This window comes from Mustela nigripes, chromosome X, assembly GCF_022355385.1.
Source record: "Mustela nigripes isolate SB6536 chromosome X, MUSNIG.SB6536, whole genome shotgun sequence".
NCBI lineage: Eukaryota > Metazoa > Chordata > Mammalia > Carnivora > Mustelidae > Mustela > Mustela nigripes.
The window spans coordinates 5,625,005-5,644,807 of record NC_081575.1 but is presented as its reverse complement, the minus strand read 5'-3'; the positions used below and the strand labels follow the sequence as shown (position 1 = coordinate 5,644,807).

The following is a 19,803-nucleotide window of genomic DNA, read 5'->3' as shown; positions in this document are numbered from 1 at the left end:
CTGGGTGCGCGGGCAGCCGCGGAGCGAGCGGACCCGAGCGGGCGACCGGGCACTCGCCCGCCCGGTGCCACCGCTGCCGCCGCTCCGGAGCGCAGGACCCGGCACCTCCGGCGTCCGCCGCCGCCGCCGATGCGGCCTGGGCACTTTTAGCCGGGCGGGAGGGCCAGAGAGCCGGGCCGCCGAGAGCCGCGAGCGAGCCGCGCCGAGAGCCGCGCCAACCCGCCGCGAGCAGGGACGGACGCCCGCCCGCCGCCGCCGCCGCTGCCGCCCGGCCGCTATGGATCTATTCGACTTTTTCAGGGACTGGGACTTGGAGCAGCAGTGGTAGGTGTTGAATTTTGCCTTCTCTTCGGTACGCAGGTCCCCCGGCTGGGGCTGGGCTTTTCGCCTTTGTTAAGAGGAGCCGGGGCTGTGGTGGGGGCGCCCCAGACGCCCTCCCACTTGATCTCAGCCACCGCTGGCCCCGCCGCCACGACTCCTCGGTGGGGTGCCCGGGTGGGGAGGGGGGGGGGGGGGGGGGCGGCCCGGGGGTGGGATGAGGGTCCCGAAAGCGTCGCTTGGCACCTCAAGTGCAAAGAGTTGCCTTTGGCCCAAATCGGAGCCCGTGCCGCCTGCGGGTGAGCCGCACGACCTCCGTGGGGATTTTCTCTGCGCTCCGCGGGCCCCGCCGGCCTCCCGGCGCACCGGATCCTGCCTGCCCCAAATGCTTCAACTTTCCAGGTGACCAGCGCCGGCGGCCGGCAGCAGGGACGGGCGGCGGCCAGGTGCCGCCGGCCTCCCTCGGCTTCCTCTGCGGCCACCTCCCTCGCCGCCGCCGCCGCCGCCGCCGCCGCCGCCGCCGCCACCTCCTTCCCCGCGCCGCGCGCACACCTTTCCTTCCACTCGCTCAGCCCAAGTTACCCGCTCTCGGGCGCCTGGTGGCTTAGGGGGGCCAGCAAGCGGAGGACCCCGGGTCCGGGCCGATTTCAGCATTAGCTTTCAAGACTGAGGGTTTTTGAAGTTGGCCCCCGAAGTCCGCTGCCCCAACGTGTACGCACGTGTAATGACCGGCTGGACCCCTGTCCGCCGCCCCCACTGGGAGGCAGCCGCAGGTTTGTGGCCAGCTCGGACTAGTCAGCTTTTCCCAAAATACCGTAAACTTGCCGCTCAGAGGTTTTGAAAGATGCTGCAAAGGTGACTGGAGAGCCTGAAAGTTGTTACTCACTGCATGCTGTGAGCGCGCGTGTGCATAAATAGCGATATACATATCTATTAACTTTTGTAAAAACTCCATCTTCTGCCACATGCGTTATTATTGTTAATCCGTCACAACATTTTAACATATCAATTGTCCCCCCTCCCCCCACACACAGCCCATGGAATGGTGGTGGGGACAGGATGCGACTGCAGCAATTTAGAATTGCATCCTTGCTTATTGCCTTTTTAAATGTAGTTAAGATAATCTACCATACCCACCGATTGTGTGAAATCTTCTGCAATGTTAAACTGCTGGCAGCCGTTGACTATGACTGCTGTGTATTTTTACAAGGATTTCCCTTGCTGATGTGATATTTTAGGCAATTTCCTTCTTTAGAAAAGGGTCATACTCTTAGCCAATAGCTTCATTATGCCAATCGTGACTCCTTTAGTTGCAAATCCAAGATCATCAGAACTTAAATACATTTTTTTTTTTACAGCAATTCTAGATAAATCCTTGAAGCCACCAAATTACGCTGTATCAGTATTAATCTGTAAGGCATTTTTTTTTTTATACCATGCAGGGTTTTATCAGCCCTGCAGAAAAACACGATATTACAATTTTTAATAACCATGCTGTTATTTAAAAGTAAAGATCACAATAAAATTAGTCCTCAATTAAATATTACGCTCCTGCAAACAGCCTTTACTCTGCTTCGCTAATTTATTTTGCAGACAGCTGATAACCAACGCATTACTATTTGCATACAATTTGCCTAATATATGGTGTGGGTAACATCATTAATTTAACAGACGTTGTTATAATTGATTTCGTGGGTGTAGTTCAAATGTTAAACATTTCCAAGGTATTAGGCTTTTTTTAAAAAAACGTTTATTATATTATTTAACTTCAGTTTAAAACACGAAAACATGCAGTTGTATATTTAAAGAGGATGGACACTTGTGATTTCTTTTTTCAGAAAGACACATTCCCCCCAATCTGGGGACTTTTTTTTTTCTTTTATTAAGGAAAATCCAAAACCTTTTTCCCTCCAGTTCTGTAACTATGCCACATCAGTTAGGAAACACGCAGACTTGGACAGTCCGCAGATATGATGTGAAATACGGGTGAATCAATGTAACAATGTAACACATCTGCATAAATAAGCCGGCCTTTTCCCTCTGTGCCCATGCACCAGGAAAATTTCTCCTACTTACTGTGTGATTGTGAGGGGCAAACTTCCTTATGAATCTGTGTGTAAACATTTGTAATGAGGATTGTGCATCTGTTTTGACCACCCCCCACAACCACCGGTAAAAAGGGAACATAAATGTGACAATGGCGGATGAACTAAAAAACTTGATAGTGTCTTGAATGGAAATCTGTACCTTTCCAAACTCTGAGGACATCTAGAGCATGCCAATTACATGTTCGTTATATGTTCACTGCCCCTCCTGGGGAGTAAGGAGCTGCTTAGAGTGCTGGCATCCTTTCTGCTCCTGCCTCGCAAGAGGTCCAAGGAGGAAACAGGCGCCAGCCAAGTTAAGGGTCTCATTTACATTGGATCTTTTCTCAACATTCACTTGTGGAACAGCAAACTCTGAGCTCTGTCTACCGCAGCCCTAGATGTCTGACAACAAATGGATCAAGCTAGCTAAAAGATAAACTCATTTACCTAGACTTAATGAAGGAAGAATTTACATACACAGGCATATGTGTTATTTGCAAACACTCGACTACAGTAAACAAAAAAGTACATGCTCATTTATAAACACACATTTGTCGGGATGGATGCAAATGGGAAGGATGGGGCATGAATGACACTGCAGTGTGCTCCCGCGCTGGGTCTGGGAGCACTCCAAGCCCAAAGGAACATAGCCCTGGATTTCACAAACTGCACGAGTATCTTAATACGTTGTGTTCTGGACTCGACTGAAGGGCGAAAGCACAAGTTCTTTAAGATTGTTGAATGAAGGAGCGCTGTTTGCCTGAGTATGAATTTAATATGAACCATTCTGTGAAAGAAGAGGAAGGTGCAGATGTCTGCCTGTGTGCACATGTCTGTCTGTGTGCACCAAAGACACCATTGCTCTTAAAAGAAAATGAAAAAAGATGAAGACAAAAATGAAATGTGATTGTTTATGTGATCCTATAGGTTTGCCTGTGGTTAGCCAGTAAATGAATTCTTGAGGTGTCCGGAGATCCCGTAGCTAGGTTTAGGCTTGTTTATTACCGGGGGGATGTCATTAATCCCCATTTAGGAGGGCATAAAAGCAAAATCAGAGGACCTACCTAGTGTGCAGCCTGTCAGTCCTGGGAGCTTCCCTGCCCATCCTGCCCCATATTGATTAGGTATCGCTTTGTGACAGGCCAAGGTCCTTTTGGGGGAAGTTTATCTTCTTTTCATTATTAAACACCAACAACAAACCACAAGAAAGGACAGACAGGTACGGAAAGGAACCACAGAGTTCCACACCAAAAATGAGAAGCAAACCACCACAACAGCAAAATCAGACTGTGGAAAAAGTCTCATGAAGATGGTGGCAAAGCCGAGGGGAGGGTGGCTGCATCCTGGCTGCGAAGGATGGTTTGTAGTTTCTAAGCGATGGCTCACAAGTAGCCTCATTAGAGGCCAGCTTGCACACGGGCAGTTATACAGGAAGAGACTTAAACTCACTAAACTGTTATATAAATAGAAAGTTCAAAGGTCTGCGTGCGGCTGTCAAGGCTGCGAAGGGGCCATGTGCAGGCCAGGCTTCTTCTCCTGGGGGAAGGGTGTGGGGCAGAGGGGGAAGGAGCCCCTGGGGGCCTGCCCCAGCAGCCCCTGCTTTTCCCTGTTGGCCTCGACTTTGCGGGGGAGGGGGAGACCCAGGTCTCCAGACAAAAGTGAACTGTTTCAGATGCAGCCTGGCCGCCAGCAAGGCCTGTGTAGCTGTAGTTGTGTGCAAGAGTGGCCCAGACCTGGTTATGGATGGGAAGGTGTCTGGCAGGTGGGGGGCGGTACACAACGTGCGCCAGCCTTGGGACTGGTGGGGTCGCAGGAACGTGGAGGCCCCCTGGCAGGGTCCTGTTTTGACTAAGGACTACAGGTTGCCAGGATTTCTCATTCTCTACCTGCATCCATTTCTCTCTCCTGGTTCCCCTCTCTTTGCCTTCCATGCATTCATTCAGGGAAGCCTGTGGGTTTGAGTCTTTTAAGGGAGTGTCTGGGGAGGCTAGATGGGAGGCAGTGAAGTTAGCTAGCGTGATAAGAAAGGTCTCCTCTACAACCACCTCCCCGCCCCCTGCCCCTTGCAAACATCCCCAAAGAATAAAAGCTATCTCTGTACATCTTAGAAAGGCACATCTATTGGACAAGAAAGAAAATGATCTCATGTTCGAAATCAGTTTAATGATACATGAATTGTTTTGCTAATGATTCAGTCAAGCATTTAATAACTTTAAAATCTACAAATCAAAATTGAAAATGACTGCCTTAAAAATGAATCTGTCATTATAGACATAAACGAGATTCCAAACATTTAAACATTTTGTAGATGGATACAAATTATATTGTATTTAAACATGCTAATTATTGTTGAATAGAAATGGCTTTAATGTGCTGAACCTTTATTTTATGCCCATTATTCTTAGCTAAGACTATTTCTTTTTTTTTTTTTTTTAAAGATTTATTTATTTATTTGACAGACAGATCACAAGTAGGCAGAGAGGCAGGTAGAGAGATAGAGGAGGAAGCAGGCTCCCTGCTGAGCAGAGAGCCCAATGCGGGACTCGATCCCAGGACCCTGAGATCATGACCTGAGCGGAAGGCAGAGGTTTTAACCCACTGAGCCACCCAGGCGCCCCGCTAAGACTATTTCTTGCTTGCAAAATTTGTATACGTTTCATGTAATTTCAAAATCGTAAAGGTCCAATAAAATGGCCATCTCTGGAATCATCTAGAAGCTGTAGCCTTATGAGCTTGTAGCTCATACCTCGGAAAGTGAAACTGCCATATCCTTGATTAGCCTGTAGCCATGTAGACAAAACATTGTTCCAGTGATAACATTTTTTACTTTTAATTTTGTCTTTCTTTTTCTGATTGTTGTGGGATAAAGAAAGAGAGATTTTAAGAACTTGTTTACTGATAGCGGGAAGGAATGTGTTGCTGATTAAAGAACCTGAGACCACAACTTGAGCAAGCCTTTTGACCAGTGTGTGTGTATGCATGTGTGTGTGTGTTTCACCTGTGTATTCTAGAATACATCACCACTGCTGCTACTATTATTTGTGTGTTTAGTCTGTGCCCCGGGCATCAGTGAGTGCTTTGAATAGTCAATCTCACTTTATCCTTCAGACAACTTTATGAGACAGGACCTGTTACGATCTCTATTTTACAGATGAAGTAATGGAATCACTAGCATTGGTGATGCTGGCCAAGTTCTACTTGAGATGGAGTTGACCCCAGAGTCCATACATACCGTTGGACAACTGACATTTTGTCTGAGCCTTTTCAACATGTGGAATACTTTCTTGTGTGTCACTTCATTTGGTCCTTATAAATTAGGGTGTGCAGCTGTCATTCCCATTTTACAGATGAGCCAACAGCTCTAGAGAGGTTGTTTGACTCACTTAAGTTCACACAACCTGGTTAGTAGTAGAGCTTGGTCAGAAATCCACACCTCCCGATTTCCAGCTCAGGTATCTTTCCCCAGAACCTCATTGCCTATTTTTTATTATTATTGTGTGGGTCTGTGCCCTTAGTTGCCATTGAAACAAATGGTTTGGATTATGTATACCATACTGGTGTAAAAAACAACAACAACAACAACAACAACTGTGGAATTAGCATGTAATTGACTAACCATGGAACTCTGCTTTTTTTCTTTTAAATAAAATAAGAACAGTTTGTGTACTTAAATAATCTCTTAGCAATTCTTTGGTGAATGCCCCTTTAATGCCCCTTTAATGAAAACATGTGAATCGCAAAATAAATATATACACACACACACACACACACACACACACACACACACATATATATATATGACTTGAATTTTGCTTCTTTTGTGTGTGTGTGTGTATACACATATATAATATATATATAATATGTGGAATATATATAGAATATATATACATATCCTTGGGAACTGTCCATTTAAATTTGAATGCTTTAATTTTGAAGATCTGATACCTGAACAAAAAGAAGACCATGGGATATTTGGTTGTTTTGGAACCTCAAAGCTGGGAGCCTGAGGTGGATAACATTTCTTTCTAAAGCTTTGTAACCTCCACATCTGTTCTTTGATTTGATCCTTACATTAACCTTGTGGGTTTCTCAGGACCACTATTATTAGCTGTATTTTATAGATGAGAGAACTGAAGTTCAGAGAGGTTAAATGACTTGCCTAAGTTTACACAGTAAGTGGATGATCTTAGGATTTGTGTTTATTGCTCTTTTCACTGTGTTACTTGCTGTTGTATTAAGTCGTTTATGTTTAAATATCCAAACTGCTTCCTAGGGAATGGTATATCACCCTCCTACATCATCTAGCACAGTGCCTTTCCCATTATAGGTGTTCAATAAACATCCGTTGATTGATGTTAGAGCCCATCAGCTCAGAGGGACCTATGCAAATGCTTGTATCTTTCAAAGATAGTTGCTCAGTAAATCCTGGTGATAGTACTGGCCCTCTGCCTCTTTGATAGTGTTTTGTCTATAATCTTTTTGAAGGTCTCCTAGCCAGTCTGGTCTCTTTTGCAGAATGTAACCAGGAATAAAAATTGTTACCAAAGAAGCTTAAGAGTAAGAGGCAAAATTAGAAACTTTGCTATTTATTGGTGTGATTGAAAAAAAAAAAAAAACAGCAGAACTTCTGTGAATTCCAAGATATGCATAGAACTGAAAAACTCAACTTTTAAGGTACTGGGCACGGGAGTTAACGGACTAGTACTGTGTCTCAATCCGTACGGAGAACGTTAAAGAAGAATGTGTGACAAAAATCTGAAGGAACTGAATGGTCAGAGGTTGGGATTCCTCCAGCTTTCCTTGAGTTTCAGCCTTCATGACTTGTATTTCATCACGAGAAGGCTGTTTTTCTACTTAACTGTAGCAGATCCATGCCATAAATTATCATGACTGTTAAACAAAGGTCCAGCACTAGGTTCCTCTAATGTAAAACTTTTATGTTGCACTTTAATGAAATTTTATATGCATGTTCAAAGCAAGGCACACTTTACACTGTGGAGAGGCCAATGCTCTGAATTGTTGAATTTATTTTAAAGTAAATCTTTTCGATGACCTTAGCTGCTAACATCCACCTACTTACTGAGCTGAGAAAAATTATCTGAGGGCTTAAATAAAATGGCATGATTTAAGCAGAGCTGACAATAACACTACAGCTAGAATCTGATTTTGATTATGGATTGCTTGGTTTATGGAATGCTATTTTTTTATATACCTGTGCATTTTGCTTCATTTGAAAAGAAAATCAGCCAGTGATTTAAAGTAATCTTTGATTTGGTTCTTCAATAGGCCTGTGCTCGTAGATGAAGGTATAAAAGCCACACATTGGGAAATAAGCTAAGGAAACAGGTTTGGCTTTCATTACAAACTCAAAATCACTCATCTGTTTATTTTTCTAATGTTCCTCTTGCTGGGGAAAAAAGGAAAAGAAAAAAAAAGCCACATTACTTTCATCCTATGAAGAATGATTCGTTTCATTGCATTTCCAAATAAGAATTTTCTGTACTGTCTGTCATCTTCCATCAGTGGAAACCAGATCTCGGTAGCAGATACTGGTTCGCTTGGTGGCCTTGATTAAACTCTATGACTGGAGTCCGAATTTTGGGTTCTATAGGCGACATATCTTCTGGAAAGAGCATTGAATTTTTTTATATAAATCAAAAGGTAAAAACCTACTTATCTTATCGTAACACTGCCGCTGCAGTGTCTGTTTTAACAGTCATTGGAGGAAGAAGTTTCTGAGGAGTCCGATGTATCCCTGGTCTTTGGATCTCTTAGCATGGTTTGATCAAACCAACCTGCCAGAAGGAGCATGTTACAGACTCAGTTTAACCTTCTGACTGTGGTAATATGTACATAATGACCTGGCTATCTAGTGACTGATGAAAAATGCATTCACAGAAGCTTTACTTCTCCTTTCAGGATGACAGTCAACTAATTTTTTAAAATACATTAATTTTCCAAAGGAACTGACTGGTGGGGTTTGCATGCCAGGTCGGCATGGCCATAGTAACTAAATTAAATTTCGGGATGATGGATGTTTCTGATTACGTGCCATGGAATCATGGCGAGGTCTCATCAATTTGCCATTATTTATTTGCTGGCAAAAAGTCTTGGCTTCTGGATGTAGAAATGAATCAGTCCCTCAAACCTGCCTCCTCATGGGATGGATGAGGAGACTGAGGCAGAGGATGGGGAAAAATGGCTTGCTCAAGGACATACACTGGGTAAGTGATACGGCTGGGTTGGGAGGCCTCATGCCGTGGTCCCGTGTTGGTCAACTCTACTGAGAACTGTTTCCACTGTGTACCTACTCTGTGCCCAGTGCTTTGTGAGGCAGTCCCTTTTAGGGGAGCTGAAAGGGATGTAAAAATGACCTTCTGGTTCTGCTGAGTTGACCGTGGAACATAGAACTAGATTCGGGGAGATAGTATATTATGGATGGAAATAAAATAAGAATTCAGAGATAGCGAGAATGTGAGCTAGAGGGAAAAAAAACGTGTTCTTCACTGAGGCCTATGAAACTTTTTTTAAAAAAAGATTTTATTTACTTGACAGGAAGAGAGAGAGAGAGAGCACACGCAAAAGCAGTGGGAGCAGTAGAGGGAGAGGGAGAAGCAGAATCCTCACTGAGCAGGGAGCCCAATGATGTGGGTCTCGATCCCAGGTCCCTGGGATCTTAACCTGAGCTGAAGGCAGACACTTAACTCCCTGAGCCACCCAGGAACCCCCTTTTGTTTGTTTGTTTTTGTTTTTAAGATTTTATTTATTTACTTGACAGAGAGAGAGAGCACAAGCAGGGGGAGCAGTAGAGGGAGCAGGGAGCCCGGAGATCCATGAAACTCTCTGGAGTACCATTAGCACAATCCAAATTGAAAGCCAGAAATTTGGATTGTTTGGAGGACCAGGAGTAGCCAACACTTAGTATTAAACAATGACTTTGGACCCTGAGTTCTCTGGTTTGACAGTAGCTCACGTTCATCACATGATTACTGAAGTTATGTTTTGCCATGTGTATTCTGACCACCATTTGCTGGGGGAAGGGGACAAGCACAGAACTCTTTTTTTTTTTTTTTTTTTTTTTGGGTTTTTTTTTTTTTTTTTACAGAGAGAGATCACAAGTAGATGGAGAGGCAGGCAGAGAGAGAGAGGGAAGCAGGCTCCCTGCTGAGCAGAGAGCCCGATGCAGGACTCAATCCCAGGACCCTGAGATCATGACCGGAGCCAAAGGCAGCGGCTTAACCCACTGAGCCACCCAGGCGCCCTAAGCACAGAACTCTTGACAAGTATTTTGACTCTCTGAATTATGGAAATATTCATGCGAACATTCTTCAAATAAACACCAAATGAAAATTGTTTTCTCGAATCCATTGAAACTAATGTTTGTAAATTGGCCCAAATGCTAACAACATCTCTGTTTTCAAAAGAAGCATGTATTCTGGCTCTCGAGATGCACCCAAATAGATCCCTTCTTTTGTTCTTTCTCCATTTTAAACAAATAATGCTCTCATTTTTCAGGAAAGTAGGTACCAATATTTTGATTTCTGCATTTCCTTCCTCTAAAGTGTGAGTTGGTGCCATCTAATTGGGGTTTATAGCTCTGTTTATGATTAGTCGTTTCACCACCAAATAATTCTTTTTCTGACTGTCTCATCCCTCAAATCTCAGCTGTGTCTCTGGGGAGCCACTAGTTGTCATCCTCCCACTTCCTCTGCCCACTGAACTCCCTCCAGCCTTGTCGAGTTAGTCTCCCCACTCAGTGCTGCCGTAACACCCTGAACAAATTTGTGACATACTGAAATTGATTTGAGGGATGGGAGTATGGCTTTTATCTCTGTATTCCTAGTGTCTGATCCATTTGGGGTGCACCATCGTTCATCTGTTCGATTCATTCAGGCACTGTTCTAGGTCTCAACATTTTAAGTGTAGGTGGGAAGCCATAGTAATCAAAATTCAAGTGAAAGTAATAAGCAGAGCTAACATTTCCTGTGTAACAGGCTCTGGTTTGTGTTATATGATTTCCCAGTTTTACAGGGTGGGGAGATTGGGATATAGGAGTTCACTGACTTGCCCAAGGTCACACAGCTGAAATGAAATCAGGCCACATGAATCTTTGGCTTCTCTGCTAACCAGTGATGATACCCTGAGAGAGAGGCTAGAGAAGTGGCAAGCCCTGCGTGGTGAGATCTTTGTCATTGCAACTTTGGTATTTACAAATCAGGTTGGGTTTGAGACCATAACCAAATGGAACATGTAACTGACGTGATATGGACAGCAAGAGACTGAAAGATTCTGTTCCTCTTGGATGTAAGCAACAGATTAGGTGTTTGGCAGGGAACTGTACTGATCTGTAAAGTTGGATTTAAATTAAACTTGACAAGAACAGGAGCTCAAGGAGGGTGTGGATTTTGTTTGTTGTATTCACTAGTGTGTCTGCACTGCTTAGAACCTTGTCTAGTGCACGTAGGTGCTTAGTGACTTTTGCTGAATAAATAAATGGGTTGATCTACAAGAACCTGCTTAATGCATTCTGGGGTCAAATGTGTACAGAGATAGTTTAGAGCTGCAAGAATGAGGTCTAAAAGAAGAACTAAAATCACAGAGGTCAGGCAGAGTGGTAGGTACAGGGAGGTAAGTTGCCTTACCTTCAACAGATATATTTTTGAAATAGCATGCTTATTAATGTTTTATAAATTAAACACTCTACATGTGCACCTTGCTTGCCAAGAATCCTGTGGGGGAATTCTTTACTGATGTGAATAATCCCTCCCAAATAGCCCTAAACTTATGAAGTTTGCAATTTTAGATTTTTACATATAGCATTTTTTCCCATAAGTTATGCCTACATTTAGTATCTATAGTAATGCTGTAAGAGTAATTATGCTGACTTAAAAAAAAAAAAAAGATGTCTTGATTTATTACCATGATTGGATGAGGCTTTTGTCTAGTAGGGGGGGAAGCACACACCTTCAACTTTTGTGAGCCAGATGCTTTGTTTATTTTATCTTTCTTATTCTTTAAAAAAAATAGTTTCTGCTTTGCAGGCTAACCTAGGATTTGGGTTTTCCTAACATATATTTTTAGACTGAGCACATTTTCTATTTAAGCCTCTGGAGAATTCAGATTTCAGTTTCATCCCAAGGATGTGCAGAGAAGTTTCCATATGTTCTGTAAGATGGTTCGATAGTCAAGGTAGGAGAACCAGCATTTACAGAGTGTCATGTCATGTGCCTTACGCACATGATCTCTATTGAACAAGCAACCCCAAAAGATAGATGTTTGTTTTTACCCCTGCCTTCACAGAATTGGGATCACCTATGTCTGAGTTTGATGGATGATGGGGAACATTTTGTGTCTGTTGGCCATCTGTGTGTCTTCTTTGGAGAAATGTCTGTCTGTGTCTTCTGCCCACTTTTTTCATTCGATTATTTGTATTTTAGGTGTTGAGTTTGATGAGTTGTTCATATATTTTAGATACTAACCCTTTATCAGATAGGTCATTTGCAAGTGTCCATCGATTGATGAGTAGATAAAGAAGACAGAATATTACTCAGCCATCAAAAGAATGAAATCTTGCCATTTGCAATGACATGGATGGAGCTTGGGAATACAGTGCTAAGTGAAATGGTCAGTCAGAGGAAGACAAATGTCATGATTTCATTCATATGTGGTATTTAAGAGACTAAACAAGCAGAGGGAGAAAAAGGAGAAAAAGAAAGAGAGGGAGAGAGAGAGAGAGAGAAATTAAGAACCAGACTCTTAACTATAGAGAACAAACGGAGGGTTACCAGAGGGGAGAAGGTGGGGGATGGGGATTAAAGAACACACTTATTATGATGAGCACTGAGTAAGGTATGGAAGTGTTGAATCACCATATTGTACACCTGAAACTCATGTAGCCCTGTATGTAACTCACTGGCATTAAAATTAAAAGCTTTTAAAAAATAGTTTGATGGGCAACTTTAAAGCATTAAAAATAGTCTTGGGAGGGCACCTGGGTGGCTCAGTGGGTTAAGCCGCTGCCTTCAGCTCAGGTCATGATCTCAGGGTCCTGGGATCGAGTCCCGCATGGGGCTCTCTGCTCGGCAGGGAGCCTGCTTCCCTCTTTCTCTCTCTCTGCCTGCCTCTCCATCTACTTGTGATTTCTCTCTGTCAAATAAATAAATAAAATCTTTAAAAAAAAATAGTCTTGGGGAAAAAAACCCTTTAATTTTTTTTATTGTTTTCTCTGTGTAAAATTAAAGGTGACAAAATACACATTAAGGAAGAGATAAATGGTGTTGAGAAAATCTGAGACATTTAAGTGCAGATAAAACCCCCAAGTAGTTCAATTAATCAGATACTAAGATACATACTAGGAAGAGAGACAGTAGGTACTTATGAGTCTTTAATAAATTAGGTCTCATAATCAGAAATGAAAAGTGCCTGAATATTAAAGATCCAGGAAAAGGGCACGAGCCACAGTGGACCTTTTTCAAAAAGATCTATTTATGTATTTTAGAGAGAGAGTGCAGGGAGGAGGGGCAGAGGGAGAGACTCAAGGAGACTCCCTGCTGAGCGCTGAGAAGGATGCAGGGCTCGATCCCACAACCTTGAGATCACAACCTGAGCCCAAACTGAGGGTAACAAACTGAGGGTAACACCCAGGCATGCCCCACGATGAACTTTTTAAAGAGTTAACTATCATATATAAACTAGGTCCCTTTTCCTATAGTTAAGTCATTTTGGTCAGTTGGTTTTGAAGTTCTGTAATAGTGCACATGTATTCAGACCGCAAGTGGTAGAAGTTCCCATCTAGAATGATGAAGACCATTATTTTTGGATTTTCATTAGGATTTTTCCCAGAAATTACATGAAATGCCAGTGCACACTCTAATGTCATTGAAAATTGACAGAAGCGGCACATGTCTACTATTCAGGCTTTTGTAAATAATCACAGTTATTTATATATTTTGAGCAAAAAATAGAAATTTGATGAACCTGTTTCAAGGGGCTTGAAAAGTTGAAGTGAGTTCTAAATGTTGATTACTACTAAATGATGACAGCCAAGCCAGTATTACCTCAGTTGATTAATTTATAAGGATACTGGTCAATGATTTTAACCAACAGCTATGCATAGTAGAATCCTAATGGGATCTGTCTGTTAAAATTACATAAAGTCAGGCATTTGATTTATTTTGTAGTTTCTCAATGCTCAGTTTTAACTTCATACAAATAACGCATTAGTCACCCGGGATAAATGACACATTGAATAAAGTTGTGATTTTGTCTGCTTCTCATAATCTGATTTAGCACAGGATTACATCTGACTCTGTAGTTTATTTCTCTCCTAAATGTTTGGAGGGAGAGTGGGATCCTTACGTCTCCTGCTTCATATCTCATCAGATGAGACCAGACCGTATCATCCTTACCCTGCCTCCTGTGTGTGAGCAAGTCTTTCTGATTCGGGTGTAGTATTAAGAAATACTACAGCTAGGGCACCTGGGTGGCTCAGTCAGTTAAGCATCTGCCTTTGACTCCAGTTGTGATCTTAGGGTCCTGGGATCAAGCCCAACGTCTCCGGCTCCCCTGCAGATGGCTTCTCCCTCTCCCTCTGCCCCTCCCCCAGCTCATTTGCATGCTCTTTTTCTCTCTCAAATAGATAAATAAAATCTTAAAAAAAAAAAAGAACTATCACAGCTACAGTGAAGCAGATGGAGAGATTTATAGACAACACCCCTGTTAATGCATGAGGAGCCAACACATTTCAGTTTTGGTTGGTAACCAATTAGAGATTGGTTAAATTTTCAGACCTGGAATATACATTATTATAAAGTAAAAATGTGAGAGACCACTAAACTTCACGTAGGTGCCTCATTCCAGCCCAACTTGTGGTCATGCCTTTACTCTTGACCCTGGGGTTAGGGTGTCTTTCCCTTGGACCATGAATTGGGGTAGTGGTTGTTCCAGGAGGTACATCCATCTGATCCTTACAACGTGATCCCACATTCAATTGTTGTGCCAAGACCTGACAACATTTTCTACTCCGATCACTGTTACTGGAATCTTTCGTTAGGTTCATTGCCTTAATGGAAGGTGGAGAGGTGAGTTTGTGCAACAGAAAAGCTTTGAAATCTATTTGGTCTGCAGTCGCTTACCAAAATTTGAGGAAAGGAAGGATTTCACATTCATGGCTGACCGGAAATATGTGGGCTTATATTTTTAAGATGTAAAAAACACGATTAGTAGAAAGTTCATAGAACTTCACGGACATCAAATAACTCCTAAAAACAGGTATATGATGAAATATGGGCTAAGTTTCTCTAAATTAAACGTAATCATAAAAATTCAGGGGAAAAGCAATATATTCTGAAAAATTTATGAGTTTTTCACAGGGGGAGAGTTTGCAGAGCTTGACAGCCCCCAGTGCATCTGGCCCTGGCACATTCCTGTTTGTAATGAGAACCTTATGAGGTTCTGTGCCTGCTCCCCAGGGGGTATCATAAATGATATGCAAGTCAGAAACTTCATGGCTCATGGCATTTCTCAGAGATGTTTTACGTAAGCGGCCTCACCCAGCTACAGGGGGAGAAGTTGGGAAGAGAGTCTACTCATAAATCTTCACTGAGCTTTAATTAAGTTATTTCTTTCATATTGTTCATAAGAATTAGAGAGGGGGAGACCTAACTGAATGAAAGTGACCATCTGACGACACAAAAATGGTCCAGGTTCTTGGGGTTAATGTGATTCTCTTTATTTCATAAGCACCCATTTTTTAAAAGATTTTTATTTATTTATAGACAGAGAGGCAGGCAGAGAGAGAGGGGAAGCAGGCTCCCTGCTGAGCAGAGAGCCAGATTCGGGACTCGATCCCAGGACCCAGAGATCATGACCTGAGCCAAAGCAGAGGCTTTAACCCACTGAGACACCCAGGTGCCCCAAGCACCCATTTTTTTTTTTTTAAAAAAAACAGCAACAACCAGAATACCAGTAATGAAAAGTCAAACGGACAGAGACACAAAAAGAAGGGAAAGTGCAATCCTAAAGTTACAGCCATCTTTCCAGGTGTTTTCTTCGGTCTCATTTTTCCTTTCATTCCCTGTGTGCTGTACAAGATTGGAAATGACCACAGTTTCACTTGTGTAGATGAGTGATGTTGGGGAGCTGGAAGGTCATGCAACCAACATGTGTGAGTTCATTGGATTTCCTGAATGTAATTGTGATGTTATTTTATCATCAAGAGATGGGTGTTTATTCCAGCCCTGATGCAGCCTCTTGGTAGTGGTGGTGGTGGGAGGATTGGGGGTTGGAAACGTTCAAGTTGAATTGGCTTGTGTATTGATGACCCTTGAATGTGCCCCTGCCTCCTCTGGGAATTCTGGCCCCTCTCTTTGGATGCCCAGAGCTTAGCAGCCTTCAAGAAAAGCCTGATGTTGCTTTGAACTGCACAGCCCTCAGGGGTGGGGTGCAGAGAGGGCACCAGGCTGGCTCCATCCATAGAGTTCATGACTCTCAATCTCAGGGTCGTGAGTTTGAGTCCCACGCTGGGTGTAGAGATTACTTAAAAAAAAAAAAATGAATTATACAACCTTCTGTCCTCTTTCCCTTACCTTGTTGTCACCATCTTTCAAATTGTTGACATTTATTCCTCAAACAGCTTAATTGTTTCAGTTTTCTTGACTTCCTTGGGTAGGTCTAATAGCATTTAGAAAAAGACAGCATGAGCATCGCTGTCCTTTTCATTATCTTCTTTTTAATCATATCTGTTACATCTGAACAATTTTCAGACTTGTTTATCCTTTATTAGTGAGCTGGGATACTTAGAGCAGTGTTTCAAAAGGGGAAAAACAATGCTGCTTCCTGAGAGTCATTTAACTAATTTCTCCTAAGGACTGTTTGTGCATTTTACCAGAGAAATGTTTAAAAGGTTGTAGTGAATGAGGCAGCTACCTGGAAGACTGAGGAGATTAGACAAAATAAACATTTTTTTAAGATTTTATTTATTTATTTGACAGAGATCACAAATAGGCAGAAAGGGAGGCAGAGAGAGAGAGAGGGGGAAGCAGGCTCCCCGCTGAGCAGAGAGCCCGATGCGGGGCTTGATCCCAGGACCTTGGGATCATGACCTGAGCCGAAGGCAGAGGCTTTAACCCACTGAGCCACCCAGGCGCCCCAAAATAAACATTTTTAAAAAGATTTTATTTATTTATTTGACAGACAGATCACAAATAGGCAGAGAGGCAGGCAAAGAGAGAGAGAGAGGGGAGGAAGCAGGCTCCCTGCTGAGCAGAGAGCCGGATGCGGGGCTCCATCCCAGGACCCTGAGATCAGGACCTGAGCTGAAGGCAGAGGCTTTAACCCACTGAGCCACCCAGGCGCCCCATAAAATATTTTTTAAAGGGAATAAAATAATTTCTGCCCTTCATAAGTTTATTTTGAAACAGTGTTGAAGAAACCATTCCGTTTCCTCTCTGAGGAAAAAAAAGAGAAAGGGCAGAAATGACATCTTGCAAAGTGTTTCAGTGAATTCCAAATTGCAGGTCACAAACTGTTGCAGCTGCCCCACCAACTTGAAGAATCAGAGAAATCCTCTTGTATTTAAGTTCTCAAATTATTCGATCTTCTTCTTTAAGAAAATGGAAAGATGCGGGAAATGCCAGGCATTTTGCTTCGGCCACTTAAGCCACACTTGTTTCTATCTCTGGTGTCTAATAGTGAGGCTGAATTTCCATCAACAGATAATGGATGAGGGAGGCTTCCTAGCATCAGTCCTGATACTCTGCCGCCCTTCCTTGTTTATTGACAGGAGAATTCAAGCTCTCTGTGAGCCACGTTTCTTTTCTTTTCTCTTTTTCCCCTAATAATGATACTTCCCACTTAAAAACTGAAATGTAAAAATCATAAAAGCTATAAAAATATATAAAGAAATATGATCACTTGTCATGAATCAATTTGAGCTCCTCTTAGTGGTGTGCGGGCACCATGATAAAGGCCGCTGTGGCTTGATTCTCGAGAAATGCGAGATTGGCAAGAGCAGTTGCGGTCTCGGAACTTCAGGCTTGAGGAGGTCTTTAAAGGGCTTAGAGCCCTTTTCTCAATATCCCTGCCAGTGGGTACCCAGCGTCTGCCAGTCTCAAAAAACTGGAGGAGAATGAAAATACCTCTTGAGGCAGCTAATTCCATCCTACATGGGTTATATTTCTGCCCTGGAGATTATGCGGAATAAATGTAATCTCTTCGGTTTGCCTGAGCCCTTCCTGGGTCTGAGGACAGCCCTCCTGTGTTCACTGTGTTCTCATTTCTCAGGGTGAATGCCCCAGCCTGGGGACGATTGCTTTGAGAGATTCATAGCCACCCTGCCTTGAAACGCAGGTGGGAGATGGCTATGCCCCAAAGGCTCTCGTTCTGTTTCTAGGGTGGACAGAACAGGGGGAGGCCCTCTGCCTTGTACACACAAACTTCCCTCTGGATAGCTTCTCCTTTAATTGCCACAATATGGGAATCTGAACAGATCGGAAGACTAACAGGAACTTTTCCAGAAGGAATCAAATAACTAATGTTGAACGTGGGTGCCATACTGACCCACACTTGGCAGAGGCAGTGGCCCCCATGTATAGAGCAGCAACTGCACATCAGACAACCCTCTGACCGCTTTCTGAGCGTGAACTTTGCTAAACCTTCCAGTAACCCTGTGAGGTAGTAGACATGTTTATTACTGACATTTTTACAGTGGGGAGATTGAGGCCCAGAGAGGCTAAGCCGTCTGCTCCAGATCACATAGGTAGGCGTCGAGGCCGATTCAAACCCGGATCCTGTGACACTGCACTGTAATAACACAGTTCCTCAGAGACAAGTCTTGAGGTGTTACTCCATACTGGTCACCTCTGAGCAAACCACTACTTGGATGGTGGGAAAAGCCCCTCTTCTTCTTGCTGGAATCTTCACTTTGTCTCACAAGAATGAATGAGTCCTAAGTATGAATGAATGAATCCTAAGTGTTTCGTCTTCTGAATTGTGGAGTAGGACGTTCACTCATTCCTTCAATTGTTAAACATGTTGTGAGTGTCTCCCATTGGCCAGGCACTGGGGATCTCGTGGTGGCCATTGTAGAGATGGCCCCTGGAGTCCGACCATGAAATGCTTGAAGCAGGAGGAGAGTTGGGCAGACGTTCCCTCTGAAGATCCTTCCAGCTGCAGGGATTATGGCCCTCTTTCAGATGGCAAAAACAGATACCCCTTTACCAGTCCTGCTCAGTCTACCCTTTGGTATCCCTGCTCTGGTTGATCCACGCTGGAGATTTATGTGAAGGGGGCAAGCATGAGAAACAGGATCTGGCCGGAACCACATTTCCAAAGACACCATTCTGAAAGGGCTTGAGTCATCAGTCATTTGTTGAAACATACGACATGGGGCATCTGGCTTTCTTTGTGGTTGTCAGGAGGCTAGGCTGACCCATTGCTACCTCGAATATTTTCTTCGGTGTCTAGTACTCATTCCCAACTGTTGCACCAGAGGGATCTTAAATCACAACCTAGACCTTGTGACACGGCACTACATTGTTGATTACCGCAGACTTTCTTTCAGTCAGTGTTCATCAAACCACATCCCAGGCTGCACAATTGATGGATTTACCATAAAGCCCTGAATTCTTCGTGCCAAAAGGAATCTAACTTACAAAATAACTTTTTCACACCTTATTGTCACTGCTATTAGTGGGGCATCCTAAGGGGAATAATTTCTTGCTACCCAGGGCTCTTTTAAATAAATATTTAGTTTAGAATCCAGACCAGAGACTCCACCTGGGGGCTTAGCCTAGTAAGGAGACTTGCGATTCCTTTTTGTTTTGGTCGAGTCTTGGCCCTGGAGAATGAATTTTGCTAACAAGACCGAACACTGCCAGCTGTTTCTCTAGAGAGTCACCTTGACTACCAGTGTGGGTGATAGATAATGGCCCTTGTGTTATGAAGTCCATCATATTTAACTGGTCGACCTCTTCCGCAAGAAAGTTACACATAACTATGGGCCGAAACCTTTCTAAGCCACTGTCCTCTGCCCTCAGCACTGACCCGACAGGTGACCGACCTTTGATGGGGACAGGAAGGAGTAGCAGGTGGTGCTTGGTCACTTTCTACTCGAGTGGAGGTTACTTTGTGGAGTTTCAGGTAGGGGAGTGTGTATGTCTTGTGTTTAACTTAAGACTGGCTGACCCTTATCAGGAAGGTTGTAGAGGGGATCCCTGCAGTAGATAAAAGTTGAACTAGATGACCTTTAAGGTTGTTTCAACTGCTGAGTTTTTATGATACTTTAAAATCCCATAGGAGAAAAGCTGTGGTATAGGGCACTGGCGGTGAATCTCGGGCTTGGCATTGGCAGAAAATAAAGCCCCAGTCAGATCATACTATATTTACTTTACAGTTTAGA

At 43.3% G+C, this 19,803-nt stretch overlaps 1 protein-coding gene across 2 annotated transcripts in view; it reads left to right on the top strand.

Moving 5' to 3' along the window:
- Nucleotides 1–256: 256 nt before the first annotated feature.
- Nucleotides 257–19,803, top strand: part of AFF2 (ALF transcription elongation factor 2) — a 452,568-nt gene continuing 433,021 nt past the window's right edge. For both annotated transcript variants that reach the window (XM_059385413.1, XM_059385412.1), the window contains exon 1: nucleotides 257–324. In XM_059385413.1, coding sequence (XP_059241396.1) covers nucleotides 278–324 — 47 coding nt within the window. In that variant the 5' untranslated portion in view covers nucleotides 257–277. The remainder of the gene's footprint in view (nucleotides 325–19,803) is intronic.